The sequence below is a fragment of the Rhincodon typus genome, chromosome 11 (assembly GCF_021869965.1).
Source record: "Rhincodon typus isolate 14 chromosome 11, sRhiTyp1.1, whole genome shotgun sequence".
Classification (NCBI taxonomy): domain Eukaryota; kingdom Metazoa; phylum Chordata; class Chondrichthyes; order Orectolobiformes; family Rhincodontidae; genus Rhincodon; species Rhincodon typus.
Genome location: NC_063342.1, coordinates 561,386 through 576,708, shown reverse-complemented (window position 1 = coordinate 576,708; position 15,323 = coordinate 561,386). Strand labels below are relative to the sequence as shown.

The window sequence follows — 15,323 nt, the reverse complement described above, 5'->3', positions numbered from 1 at the left end:
CTGCACCTTGTTGTCTCGGATTCTCCAGCATCTGCAGTTCCTACTATCTCTAATTTGCATAATCTCTCCTCATAACTTAACCCCGGAAGTCCAGGTATTATTCTTGTAAATCTATGTTGTACTCCCTCCAAGGCCAATATACCTTTCCTAAGGTGAGATGCCCACACGGAAGACAATGGCCTAGTGGAATATCACTGGGCCAGGTAATGTTCTGGGGACCCACGTTCAAATCCTGCCATGGCATATGGTGAAGTAAAAATCTTGAATTAAGAATGATGACCATGGGAAAAATCCATCTGGTCCACTAATGTCCTTTAGGGAAGGAAACTGCCTTCCTTACCTGGTCTGACCTACATGTGACTCCAGACCCACAGCAATGTGGTTTACTCTTAACTGCCCTCTATGCAATTAGGGATGGGCAATAAATGCTCACCTGGCCAGCAATGCTCTCATCCCATGAATGAATAATAAAAAATCTGCTCACAGTACTCCAAATGGGGTCTAACCAAGGTTTTGTATAGCTGCAGCATTACTTCTGCATCCTTATACACCAGTCCTCTTGATATAAAAGTCAGCATTCCAGTAGCTTTCTCGATTATTTTCTGTGCCTGTTTGTGACATTTTAAAGATCAACCCTGGTTCGATAGAGAATGCAGGAGAGCCTGCCAGGAGCAGCACTGAGTATATGTAAAAACAAGATTTCAGTCTGGTGAAGCTACAACACGACCACTTCTGTGCCAATTTGTGAAAAAAGAGGTAGAAAAAGCAAAGATATCCCAGAACAAATGGATCTGATCTAAACTCTGCAGTCCTGCCATATCTGGTCTTGAATGATAATGGACAATTACACAACTCATTGGAGAAGGATGCTCCCCAAACATGCCCATCCTCAATGCTGGGGGAAACTCAGCAAGTCATTCACAATCTCCAGCCAGAAGCATCAAGTGGATGATTTGTCTCAGACTCCTCCTGAGGCTGCCAGTAACACAGATGCAAAACTTCACGCAAGTTTAATTCTCTCCACAAGATATGAAAAGGTGGCCTCAGGCATGACACTGGAAAGACTATGGGCCCTGACAACATTTTGGCAATAGTTCTGAAGGTGAATGCTCCAGAACTTGCTGCACCTCTAGCCAAGCTCTTCCAGTACAATTACAACATTGGCATGCGCCCGACAATGTTAAAAATTACCAAGGTATCCTTCTACACAACAAATAGGACAAAAGCAACCTGGCCAATTTCTGTCCTGTCAGCCTATTCTGTTGACAGTGCTGTAAAGCAGCACTTCCTCAGAAATAACCTCCTCAGTGATGCTCAAGGTCACTTAGCTCCTGACCTCCTTAAAGCCTGAGTCCTTATACAAACGAAAGAGTCAAACTTCAAAGTGTAGAAAGTAACTGCCGTTCGAACAGCATTTCCTCTCATTTTCTTACTGGCTGTGTGGGCCTCTGAGGTACATGCATGGCAGCGACTTCTACGCCGCGATCAGAGTGCTGATGCTGATTGCCGTGCGTGGAACATCACAGCAGCTGTGAATATGCACAGCCAGGCAGGTTAGAGGGAACATTGCCTTGACAGTAAGGCAGCAGTTGACTGAGTGTGGTATCAAGGAGACCTAGCAAAACTGCATGAATGGGAATCTGGGAAAAAACTCTCCATTTGTTGGAGTCATATCTGGTGCAAAGGAAAATGGTTGTGCTCATTGGAGTTCAATCATTTCAGCTCCAGGACATCTCTGCAGGAATCCTCAGGGTAGTGCCCTATACCAAACCATCTTCAGCTGCTAAATCAATAACCTTCCCTCTATCATAGGGTCAGAAGTGGGGATGTTCGCGGATGATTGCACAATGTTTAGCACTATTCGAGACTCTTCAGATATTGAAGCAGTCCATGTTCATACTCAGCAAGACCTGGGCAATATCCAGGCTTGGATTAACAAGTAGAAAATAACATTTGTGCAACATAAGTGCCAGGCAGTGACCAATTCCCACAAGAGAAAATCTAAACATCTTCCCTTGACATTGAATAGCATTACCATCACTGAATCCCCCACTATCAAAATGCTGGAGGGTTACCATTGACCAGAGACTGAACTACACCACTATATAAACACTGTAGCTACAAGAGTTTTATTAATTGGGGCACAGAGTACAAGAGCAAGGGGGTTATGTTAAATTGACACTTGATGGACCTAATTTGGAGTACTGTGTACAGTTCTGTACAAGTTGTAAGGTATGTGTATACATTGGAGAGAGTGCAGAAGCAGTTTACAAGAATAGTTCCAGGGATGAGGGAGACAGTTATGAGGATAGATTGAAGAAGTTGGGACTTTTCTCCTTGGAGAGGAGGAGGTTGAGAGGTGATTTGAGAGAGGTTTTCAAAATCATGAGCAGCTGGATACAGTAGATATGGAGAAGCTGTTCCTGCTCGTAAAAGGAGCAAGAATGACGGCACAGATTCAAAGTGATCTTCAAAAGAAATGAGGATGAAGTGAAGAAAAACTTTATCACACCATAAGTAGTTAGGGCCTGGAATGCACTGCTCCGAAATGTGGTGGAGGCAGGTTCAACTGAGGCAATGAAAAGGGCATTAGATGATTACTTGCATAGACATAGTAAGAAAAGAAATGGGGAAAAAGGAGATTGGCACGAGGTTGCACATTTGAACAGCCAGTGCAGGCACGATGGGCGAAATGGTCTCCTTCTGCAGCATAACACTTCTGTGATTTTATGAATTCTGCTGTAATTAACTCAGCTCCTGACTCTGCAAAGTCTGTTCATCATCTACAAAGCACAAAATGTGATGGAATACTCTCTATTTGCCTGGGTGAGTGCAACTCCAATAACACACGAGGAGTTTAACACCATCCAGGACAAAGCAGGCTGCTTGATTAGCTCCATCTAACATCTTTAATATTCACTCGCTCCACCACTGACACTTAGTAGCAGTAACCTGTACAATCTACAAGACGCACTGCAGAAATTCACCAAGGATCCTCCAACAGCACCTGCTAAGCAGATACATGGGACCACCACTGCTTACAAGTTCCCGTTCAAGCCACACACCATCCTGACTTGGAAATATATCAGCGTCCTTCCACTGTCACTGGGTAAAAACTCTGGAAATGTCACCTACAATCATTATGAATGCACCAACACTGCACATACTTCAACAGTTCAAGAACGCACCTCACCACTACTTTCCTAAGTGCAATTAAGGATTGGCAATAAATGCTGGCCCAGCCAGCGATGCCCACATCCCATGAATGAACAAAAGTAACTACAAGTTGTCCAGTTTGATCAAGTGTGACTGACTTACTGTCTGATACGGTAATACTGGTTACATGTTGCTGAGCTACCCCTGCAGCAATTGAATCTGGCCAGAATCGCTGCACTGGGCGACTTTGTGTCTTGATCTTCTTGGCCTTGGGTGGAGTGTCTGGATTACTGGCATCGAGCATGGGCTGCAAAATCCGCCGGCGAGCATTGATAAACCTAAGAACAAATATACAGCAACTCAGCATAACATTACATATGTAACAGTGTCAGCTCCTTACCATATTCTAGTCTAATCACACCGGCTCTGTCACAGAAACAGGGCTAGGCCTGCCCTACCATTCACTATGATTATGGCTGAACAAACTTAAAATGCCTTTACCTACCCATCTCCAAAACCCTGTCCACCACTGGTCATCAGAAATCTTTCAATCTCTAACTTAAATATACTCAAAGCCTGAGCTTCCATGGTTTTCTGGGTGTAGAAAATTCTAAAGGTTCCAAAGGTAACCCTCTGATTAAACAAATTCCTCCTCATCTCAGACCTAAATGGCATCCCCCTTACTTTTAAATTGTATCCCCTGGTTTTAGGCTCAACACTAGGGGAAACATCTTTCCTGTGTCTACCCTGTCTCTCCCTCTTAAGTATTTTGCAAATTTCAATGAGATCACTATCACTTTCCCAAATTCTCAATCCAAGGCTCAGTTTGTTCAATCTCTCTTCGTACGACAGTCCCACCCAACCCTGGGAACAAGTCTGTTGAATGAACCATTGTTTCACAATCTATGACAATAATATCTTTCTTGAGATAAGGAGGCCAAAATGGCACATAGTACTCTGGGTGCAGCCTAACCAAGCAAGACTTCACTACTTCTGTACTCATATCTTCTTTCAATGAGGACTAACAAATCATTGGTCTTCCTGACAGCTTGCTGCACCTGCATGTTAGCCTTCAGTGACTTATCGACAAGGACAGCCGAGTTCCTTTGTAAATCTACACTTTCCGACCTCAGACATAGAAACATAGAAAATAGGTTCACAAGTAGGCCATTTGACTCTGCGAGTCTGCACCACCACTCAACATGATCGTGCAATCTTAGTATCCCATTCTGTTTTCTCTCCATAACCTTTCAGCGCTTTGGCTGCAAGGGTCATGTCCAACTGCCTCTTGAATATATCTAATGAACTGGCTCCAACAGTTTCCCATGGAAGAGAATTCCATAGGTTCGCAACTCTCGGAGTGAAGAAATTCTTCCTCATCTCAGTCCTCAATGATTTACGCTTTATTCTTAAACTGTGATCCCTAGTTCTAGACTTCCCCAACATTGGGAACATTTAGCCTGTCCAGTCCCTTCAGGATTTTATTTGTTTCTATGAGATTCCCTCCTCATTTTCCTAAATTCCAGTGAATACAAGCCCAGTCAATCCAGTCTTTCCTCATATGTCGGTCCTGCCATCCTGGGAATCAGTCTGGTGAACCTTCACTGGACTCCCTCAAAAGCAAAAATGTCCAAATGGATTGTTGCCTCCTGGGTGCCAGGGTCCATGACGTCTCGGATCGTGTCTTCAAGATCCTTAAGGGGGAGGGTGAGCAACCAGCAGTTATGGTACACATCGGTACTAATGACATAGGTAGAAAAAGGACCGAGAATGTGAAAAACGAGCGCAGGGAGTTAGGTTGGAAACTGAAGTCCAGGACAAACAGGGTAGTTATCTCTGGATTACTATCAGTGCCACGTGATAACGAGGTAAGAAATAGGGAGAGAGTGCAGCTGAACATGTGGCTACAGGGCTGGTGTAGGAGGGAGGGCTTCCATTATGTGGACAATTGGAGCACATTCTGGGGAAGGTGGGACCTGTACAGTAAGGACGGGTTGCATCTGAACCGGAAGGGCACAAATATCCTGGGAGGGAGGTTTGCTCGAGCTATACGGGATGGTTTAAACTAGATTGGCAGAGGGTGGGGAACCAGATTTGTAATTCAGAGGATGAGGTATTCAGCCTTCCAACAGCCACAACAGGCAGGGAGGTTGTTAGTAAAGAAATGCGGTCGATGGAACAAAATTGTGGACACAGGGATGGTTTGAAGCGTGTATACTTCAATGCTAGAAGTATCAGAAATAAGGCAGATGAACTTAGAGCATGGGTCAGTACTTGGAACAACGATGTTGTGGCCATTACAGAAACTTGGGTAACTCAGGGACAGGAATGGTTGTTGGATGCTTTGAAAGAAATAGGGAGGGTGGTAAAAGAGGCGGGGGAGTGGCATATAGTAGCTTCTGAAAGGCAGATCGAGAATGATATGTATACAGAGTCAGTTTGGGTTGAGGTCAGGAAAAAGAAGGGAGCAGTCACTTTGTTGGTTTTTTTTTACAGATCCCCTAATAGTTGCAGAGAAGTGGAGGAGCGGATTGGGAGGCAGATACTAGAAAGGTGCAGAAGTCACAGGGGTGTAGTCATGGGTGACTTCAACTTTCCAAATATTGATTGGAAAGTTTTTAGTTGTAATAGTTTAGATGGAGCAGATTTTGTCCAGTGTGTTCAGGAAGGATTCCTGACACATTACATACATAGACCAACATGAGGAGAGGCCACTTTGGATTTGGTGCTTGGCAATGAACCGGGCCAAGTGTTAGACCTGTTGGTAGGAGAGCATTTTGGTGGAAGTGATCGTAACCCTATTACTTTTACAATAGTCATGGAAAAGGATAGGTACATACAGCAGGGTAAGGTTTATAATTGGGGTAAGGGTAATCATAATTCTGTTAGGCAAGAACTGGATAACATAAAATGGGAACAGATGCTGACAGGAAAGAGCACTATAGAAATGTGGAGATTGTTTAAGGAATGCATACTGCTTGTGCTCGATATGTTTGTCCCTAGCAGGCAGGGAAGATGCGGTCGAGTGAGGGAGCCTTGGTTCTCAAGAGAGGTCGAACGATTGGTTAAGAGGAAGAAGGATGCTTAGAAAAGGGTTAGGAAACAAGGGTTAGGAAACAAGGATTGGAAAAGGCTCGAGAGGGATACAAGTTAGCCAGGAAGGAGCTGAAGAAAGGGCTTAGGAGAGCTATAAGAAAACCTTGGCAGATAGGGTAGGGCCAGTCAAGAATTGTAAAGGGAATTTGTGTACGGAGCCTAAAGAGATAGGAGAGGTCCTTAATAAATACTTTTCTTCAGTATTCACAACTAAGAGGGACTTGTTGTAGAGAAGGACAGTGTGAAACAAGCTGGTAGGCTAGAGGAGGTGGATGTTAGTAAGGAAGATGTGCTAGGAATTTTGAGGAAGTTGAAGATAGATAAGTCCCCTGGGCCTGATGGGATTTATCCAAGGATTCTATGGGAAGCGAGGGAAGAGATTGCAGGGCCTTTGGCGATGATCTTTTCGTCCTCACTGTCCATGGGTATCGTGCCGGAAGACTGGAGAGCGGCAAACGTCATTCCCGTGTTCAAAAAAGGGAACAGGGATAACCCGGAAATTACAGACCAGTTAGTCTTACATCAGTGGTCAGCAAATTATTGGAAAGAGCTCTGAGCGATAGGATTTATAATCACTTGGAAAGGCACAGTTTGATTCGTGATAGTCAGCATGGATTTGTGAGGGGTAGATCATGCCTCACAAACCTTACTGAATTCTTTGAAGAGGTGACCAAACACGTGGATGAAGGTAGAGTAGTGGATGTGGTATACATGGATTTAAGTAAGGCGTTTGATAAGGTTCCCCATGCTACGCTCATGCAGAAGGTACGGAGGCATAGGATAGGGGGAAATATGGCAGATTGGATTCAGAATTGGCTGACCCTTAGAAGATAAAGGGTGGTAGTGGATGGAAAATATTCAACATGGTGCTCAGTTACGAGTGGTGTACCACAAGGATCTGTTCTGGATCCTCTTCTATTTATGATTTTTGAAAATGATTTGGATTTAGGAGCGGAAGGGTGGATTAGTAAGTTCGCAGACGATACGCAGTTGGGTCGAGTTGTGGATAGTGCGGAGGGCTGTTCTAGGTTACAAAGGGACATTGATAGGATTTAGAGCTGGGCTGAGAAGCGGCAGATGGAGTTTAAGCCTGAAAAGTGTGAGGTGATTCATTTTGGAAGGACAAATTTGAAAGCAGAACACAGGGTTAACGGAAAGATTCTTGGCAGTGTGGAGGAGCAGAGGGACCTCGGGGTTCGTGTCCATAGTTCCCTGAAAGCTGCTACCAGGTGGATAGAGTTGTTAAGAAGGTGTATGGTGTGTTAGCTTTCATTAATAGAGGGATTGAGTTCAAGAGCCGTGAAATTATGCTCCAGCTATACAAAACCCTGGTTCGGCCACAGCTGGAGTATTGTATCCAGTTCTGGTCGCCTCATTACAGGAAAGATGTGGAAGCGTTGGAAAAGGTGCAGAGGAGATTTACCAGGATGTTGCCTGGAATGGAGGGAAGGTCTTCTGAGGAAAGGTTAAGAGAGCTAGGGCTTTTCTCTTTAGAATGACGAAGGATGAGAGGTGACTTGATAGAGGTGTACAAAATGATCAGAGGTATAGATAGAGAGGATAACCCGCGAGGTGGAGGTAGCTATTACGAGGGGGCATAGTTTTAAAGTGACTGGATGTAGATATAGGGGAGACGCCAGAGGTCGGTTCTTTACTCAGAAAGTGGTAGGGGCGTGGAATGCATTGCCAGAGAGGGTAGTAGAGTCGGCCTTATTAGGAGCATTTAAGCAGCTATTCGATAGGCGTATGGATGATAGTATAAGGTAGGGGTTGAGGTTAGATAGACCTTAGGTTTAGAGTAAAAGTTCGGCACAACATTGTGGGCCGAAGGGCCTGTACTGTGCTGTACAGTTCTATGTTTTATGTTCCTCAGACTAGGAGACCAAAACTGCACACAATATTCAAGGTATGGCCTCAGCAAGGCCCTGCATAACTGCAGCAAGATGTTCTTACTTGAATAGTCAAATCCTCTTGCCCGGAAGGTCAGAATGCCATTTGCTTTCCTCACTGCCTGCTGCACCTACATACCAACCTTCAGCGAGTGTTCCACCATGACACCCAGGTCTCATTGCACCTCACCTTTTCTTAAACTGCCACCATTCAGATAATAATCTGCCTTCCTGTTTTTGTAATCAAAGTGGATAACCTCACATTTATCCACATTGTACTGCATTTGCCAAGTATTTTCCCATTCAGCCAGTCTGTCCATGTCACCCTGCAGCCTCTTAGCATCCTCCTCACAGCACACACTGCCAGCCAGCTTAGTGTCATTTGCAAATTTGGAGATATTGCATTCAATTCCTTCGTCCAAATCATTAATATATATTGTGAACAGCTAGGGACCCAGCACTGAACCCTCAGCACCCACTCATCATTGCATTACCATTTAAGAAATAATCTGCACGTTGCACCTCCCACTATGTGGATCCTGGATGTAACACTCTTGTAAATAATAGCACATCTAAGAACAAGTGCAGGTTCATTAACTGGTCATCAGAGCTTGTCATGAAGAATCAAGAGATGTTTAGATTTAATGGATGTGTACACAATGGAGCTCAGCAAATAGAGGGTAATAGTGACTCACCAGTTGTTGACCTGGAGGAGGGTGAGGTTAGTCTGACCAGCTATTTGCCTTTTCTCATCTTCTGTAGGGTAAGGATGCTGGGAACAAGAAAGAACAATTGAGTTATAAGTATCTGTGCAACTAGCCACACAGACAACAAAATGGTTCCAGTAATAACTGCAAATTTCCACTGCAAAACAGGAGCTGATTTTCAACTGGAGCATCTAGACTGTTATAAAATGAGCTTATAGAAATATTACCACCTTGACTCAGCAGGTCAAACTCTGTTATTCTTTTCATATGACATATAATAGAACACACAAAACAAAATTGAAACACAACATCAACCTTGTATATATATATAGCATTTTCAAATTAATTGCAAAGTCATGACTCCAGAGGAGTCATTTCACTGAGTCCATGCCAGCCCCTGGATGTACCGTGCACTCACTCCCACTCCCCTGCTCGAAACCCCAGCAAATTCCCCAGAAATATTCCCTTTATACCATTTGCTCCAAAGGGAATAACATCAGCAAACTTTGAAATTTTACTTTGAATTCCAACATTCAAATCAGCTACATATTGCTGCAAAAACAAATAAGTTGTCTCTCATCAGGGCAGAATCACAAGAAAACCAAATAATAGCTGTTTCAGGCTGGTCCTTTTTGTAATGATACAATTGGTGTACACCACTAAAATAATTCTGCTGCCAAGCTGCAAAGACATTTCACCTGCCATACAAAGTGGAATGTGTCATACAAAGTTTTGTGCCAGTGTTTTTTTTTATTCATTAACAGGATGAGGACATCACTGGCTAGGCAGCATTCATTGCCCATCCCTAATTGCCCAGAGGGCAGTTCAGAGTCAACCACATTGCTGTGGGTCTAGAGTCACATGTAGGCCAGACCAGGTAAGGATGGCAGTTTCCTTCCCTAAAGGACATTAATGAACCAGATGGGTTTTTCCTGACAATCGACAATGGATTCACGGTCACCATTAGACTGTTAATTCCGATATTTTTATTGAATTCAAATTCCACCATCTGCCGTGGCGGGATTCGAACCCGGTTCATATGCAGTGTGTGTGTATACAATGTGTGTGTGTGTAAGCAGTGATTGTGTATGTATGCAGTATTTGTGTGTGTGTGTGTGTGTATGCTGTCTGTGTGTGTATGCAGTGAGTGTCTGTGTGTATGCAGTGTGTGTGTGTGTGTATGCAGTGTATGCAAATTCATGGTCATCATCAGATTCTTAATTCCAGATATTTTATTGAATTCAAATTCCAGCAACTGCCATGGCAGGATTTGAACCCAGGTCCCCAGAACATTATCTGGGTTTCTGGATTAACAGTCCAGCGATAATACCACTAGGTCATTGCCTCCCCGGTGATGCCCAATATACGGGCCATAGTCCCGAAGACTTTGGAACATCTTAAAGAACATGCCATTTCAGTTGTTCACAACAGATGGAGTATTAACCAAACAGACTGTGCTTGCAAAACTCAAAACATAGTGCCCAATATTACTTTTAATTCCATCATTGGACAACACTTCCTAGAGAACCCAGACTCTTGTAAGAAACAGATTAACATCCAATTTTAGATCATCAGTCAGGGTCACGGTGTGGCTCAAATATGCATTCTAGGTCATGCAAATATTCATCCACAAGACTCTCTTCCTTTGCAAACAGAAAGAATATGTCTACAAATTGCATGTTTTTCCACTAAACAAAGGCTTGGGAATAGCCCTTCTCTGGTGCATTTCCCTGGCAACACTATGACTAATCAGAGTCAACTTGCTTGGTTTGAACTTAAACAGCAGCTTGGTAGTTAACTGTTCCTAGTGCTTATTGCATGGCAGCATGTTAACCAATCACAGTCCACATACCAACTAATCAGCACCCTCTTCTCATTCAGTATAAACTGTTGTTCCCTTTGAAATTCTTGAGATCCTGTCCTGATGAATGCAAGAAAACATGTCTTTCAGGGCGAGCACAATGGCTCAGTGGTTAGCACTGCTGTCTTACAGTACCAAGGACCTGGGTGTGATTCTAACAGGCTGACTGTCTGTGTGGAGTTTGCACATTTTCCCTGTGTCTGTGTGGGTTTCCGCCGGGTGCTTGGTTTCCTCCCACAGTCCAGAAATGTGCAGGTTAGGTGAACTGGCTACTGAAAAATTGTTCTGTAATGTCCAGGGATGTGTAGGCTAGGTGGATTAGCAGGATTACGGGCATAGGGTGGGGAACAGGGTCTGGGTGGGATGCCAGTGCAGACTCGATGTGCCATTAGGCCTCTTTCTGCTGTAGGGATTCTGCTATGATTCTATTATGTCTCTTCTTTCTCAGCATATTCAAGTTCTGTACCACCAAGCTGTACTTAATGGTACGGCCCTAGAAAGTGTTGCCAAACAAAGAGACCTCGGGGTGCAGGTTCGTGGTTCCTTGAATATGGAGTCGCAGGTAGACAGGGTAATGAAGAAGGCATCTGGCACACTTGCCTATATTGGTCAGTGCATTGAGTATAGGAGTTGGGACATCATGTTGCAGCTGTACAGGACATTGGTTAGGTCACTTTTGGAATACAGTGTTAAATTCTCTCTGCTAAAGGACAGATGTTGTTAAACATGAAAGGGTGCAGAAATGATTTACAAGGATGTTGCCAGGGATGGAGTGTTTGAGCTATAGGCTGGGGCTATTTTCCCTGGAGTGTTGCAGTTGAGGTGTGACCTTATAGGGGTTTATAAAATCATGAGGGGCACGGATAGGATGAACAGTCAAGGTCTTTTTCCCAGAGTAGAGGAGTCCAAAACTAGAAGGCATTGGTTTAAGGTGAGAGGGGAAAGATATAACAGGGACCTAAGGGGTAACATTTTCATGCAGAGAGTGGTACATGCCACAGGAAGTGGTGGAGGCCAGTACAATTACAACATTTAAAAGGCATCAGGATAGGTACATGAACAGAAAGTGGTTAGAGAGATTTGGGCCAAATACTGGCAAATGGGACGAGATTAATATAGGATATCTGGTCAACCTGGACGAGTTAGACTAAAGAGTCTGTTTTTTGCACCTTACAACTCTACTAATTTATATACAGCAAAAAAGTTGTGGTCCTAGCACAGACTCTTGGGGGAACGCCGCTGTCAATAATCTACCAGTTTGAAAAGTATCTACTTAACACGTTATTTCTGTCCTTAACCCAATGTTTAGCTAAGTTGACACCAACCCTCCTATCACATTAGCCTCAATGTAGTTAACCAGCCTTTTATACAACATTTTGTCAAACATCTGCTTAAAATCCCCGCAGATAACATCCACCATATTCCTTCTTTTACTTCATCAAAGAATTCAATTTTATTCATCAAACTTGATCTGCTTCCCCTGAAGTAACTTAAAATCTGTAAATCTCCAAGTCTTAGAAAGGAAGCCATATCAAAAGCTAAAAGCACACAAACTGTGATGTTTGTAAGAATCTCACTTTAGTAAGGAAACTATCACTTTTGCTTGAATCCTACAGCAGTTTTTCCACTATGTTTCGTGACCATGCTGTATGCCATGATTCTGCTATCATTGGGAGTACTGGGTGAACAAGGTGACTGCCATAGTTTTAAGGGCTTAGATGGGGGTGGAATTTGTTAAATGTGTTTAGGAAAGTTTCCTCAAGCACTACATAGAGGGTCCTACTTGGGAAGGGGCAAAACTTACCCACTCTTGGAAATAGGGCAGGACAGATGACTGAGGTGAGAATGGGGGAGCACTTTGGGACCAGTGACCATAGTTCTATTATTTTTAAAATAGTTAAGTAGAAAGACAAAACTGGTCCAGAGGCTCAAGTTCTAAAGTGGGGTAAGGTGAATTTTGATGGAATTAGACACAAGCTTGCAAGGGTTGATTGGAGTAGGTCGTTTGCAGCCAAAGGGGCTGCCGACCAGAGGGAGGCCTTTAAAAGTGTGACAGGAAAATTGTTGGGATCGAAGGCGGATAAATCCCCATGGCCTGATAATCCACATCCCAGAGTACTTAAGGAAGTAGCTCTAGAAACAGTGGATTATTGGTGGTCATCTCCCACGATTCTATAAAACTCTGGAACAGTCTCTGCAGGTTGGAGGGTGGCTAATTTCACTCCAATATTCAAAAAGGGAGGTAGAGAGAAAACTCTCGAATCCATTATCTAGGACTTTATAGCGCAGCAGTTAGAAAGCAGCGGCAGGATCAGACAGAGTCAGCATGGATTTATGAAGGGGAAATCATACTTGACAAATCTGTTGGAATTCTATGAAAATGTAACCAGTAGAGTTGACAAGGGGGAGCCAGTCGATGTGGTATATTTGGACTTTCAGAAAGTGTTTGACAAAGTCCAGCATAAGAGATTATTGTGCAAGATTAAAGTGCATGGGATTGGGGGAAGTGCATTGAAATGGATAGAACTCTGGTTGGCAGAGAGGAAACAAAAAGTCAGAATTAATGGGCCCTTTTTAAATTGGCAGGCAGTAACTAGTGGGGTCCACAGGGATCAGTGCTGGGACCTCAGCTATTCACGATATATATTAATGATTTGGATGAGGGAACAAAATGTAACATCTCCAAGTTTGCGATAATACCAAGTTGGGTGGGAGAGTGAACTGTGACAAGGATGCAGAGATCCTTCAGCATGATCTCGACAGGTTGGGTAAGTAGGCAAATCAATGGCAGATGCAGTATAATTTGGATAGGATAAGAAGGCAGATGGCTACCTGAATGGCTGTAAATTGGCTGTAAAGTGTGCAGCAGGACCTGGGTGTCCTTGTACACCATTCGCTGAATGTAAGCATGCAGCTGCAGCAGGCGGTAAAGAAAGCAAATGGTATAAGAGTTTTTGAGTTTTTTTAAATTCATTCACGGGAGGAGGGTGTCATCATTAGATTCTTAATTCCAGATTTTTTAAAGATTTGAATACAAATTCTACCATCTGCCATGGCAGGATTCAAACCCAGGTTCCCAGAACATTATCTGGGTCTTTCGGTCAACAGTCCAGCAATAATACCATTAGGCCGTCACCTCCCCTGAGTACAGGAGCAGGGAAGTGTTTTTGTAGTTATACAGGGCTTTGATGAGGCCATGCCTAGAATATTGTATGCAGTTTTGGTATCCTTTTCTGAGGAAGGATGCTCCTGCTCTCGAGGGAGTGCAGCGAAGATTTACCAGGCAGATTCCGGTGAGGGTGGGTCTGATGTATGAGGAGAGACTGACTAGGTTAGGATTGTTTTCACTGGAGTTCAGACGAATGAGGCAGGATCACATACAAACTTATAAAATTTTAACAGGACTGGACAGGGTAGATGATGAGTGTGTCCTGAACCAGGGGGTCACAGTCTGAGGATTCGGGACAGACGATTTAGGATGAAGATGAGCAGACATTTCTTCACCCAAAGAGTGGTGAGCCTGTGGAATTCATTACCACAGGAAGTAGTTGATGCCAAAATATTGAACGTATTCATGAAGCGACTAGATATAGCACTTGGAGCAAATGGGATCAAAGGTTATGGGGAGAAAGCAGGATTAGGTTATTGAGTTGGATGATCAGTCACGATCGTGAAGAATGGCAGAGCAGGCTCAAAGGGCTGAATGGCCTCCTCCTGCTCTTATCTTCTATGTCTCGGAGTTCAAGGTATATATGTTCCTATGAGGATGAAGGGAAAGGTTGGCAGACGTAGGGAACCTTGGATGACAAAAGATATTGAGGCTTTGACCAGAAAAGAGGAGGAGGTATGGCTCAAGAGCAGGCAGCTGGGGTCGAGGGAATCCCTCGAGGTGTATAGGGGATACAGGAGTTTACAAGATAACTTTAGCTGAGAAGATTAGAGTGACCCGAAAGAGATTCTTTAAGCATATTAAAGGAAAAAGAATAACTAGAGAGAGAATAGGACCCCTCAAGGACCAAAGTGGACATGTATGTGTGGAACCGCAGGAGATGTGTGGAACCGCAGGAGATGTGTGAGGTCCTCAGTGAATACTTCTCCTCTGTGTTTACCGTGGAGAAAGACATGAAGACTTGGGAACTTGGGGAAGTTAATGGTGATATCTTGGGGACAGTCCATATCACAGTAAAGGTGGCGCTGGAAGTATTAGAATGTATGAAGGTGGATAAATCTCTTGGTCTTGACTCGATGTATCCAAGAACCCTGCAATAGGCTAGAAAAGAAACTGCGGGAGCCTGGCTGATACATTTGCATCATCATTAGCCACAGTGAGGTCCCAGAAGACTGGAGGGTAGGGAATGTTGTGCCCTTGTTCAAGAAGGGCTGCAAAGAAATACCTGGAAATTATAGACCAGTAAGCCTAACATTTTTTTTCATTCATTAATGGGATGTAGGTGTCACTGACTAGGCAGCATTTATTGCCCATCCCAGATCAACCACTTTGCTGTGGGTCTGCAGTCACATGTAGGCCAGACCAGGTAAGGTTGGCTGTTTCCTTCCCTAAAGGACATTAGTGAACCAGATGGGTTTTTCCTGACAATCGACAATGGATTCACT

The 15,323-nt window shown here is 43.8% G+C and overlaps 1 protein-coding gene across 1 annotated transcript in view; it reads right to left on the bottom strand.

Annotated features, from left to right (window-relative positions):
- Nucleotides 1-15,323, bottom strand: part of pknox1.1 (pbx/knotted 1 homeobox 1.1) — a 130,859-nt gene that overhangs the window by 4,142 nt on the left and 111,394 nt on the right. Inside the window, exons 9-10 of the mRNA XM_048603006.1 lie at nucleotides 8,837-8,913; nucleotides 3,319-3,494 (exon numbers count right to left, since the gene is read on the bottom strand). Of these exons, the coding sequence (XP_048458963.1) occupies nucleotides 3,319-3,494; nucleotides 8,837-8,913 (253 nt within the window). The remainder of the gene's footprint in view (nucleotides 1-3,318; nucleotides 3,495-8,836; nucleotides 8,914-15,323) is intronic.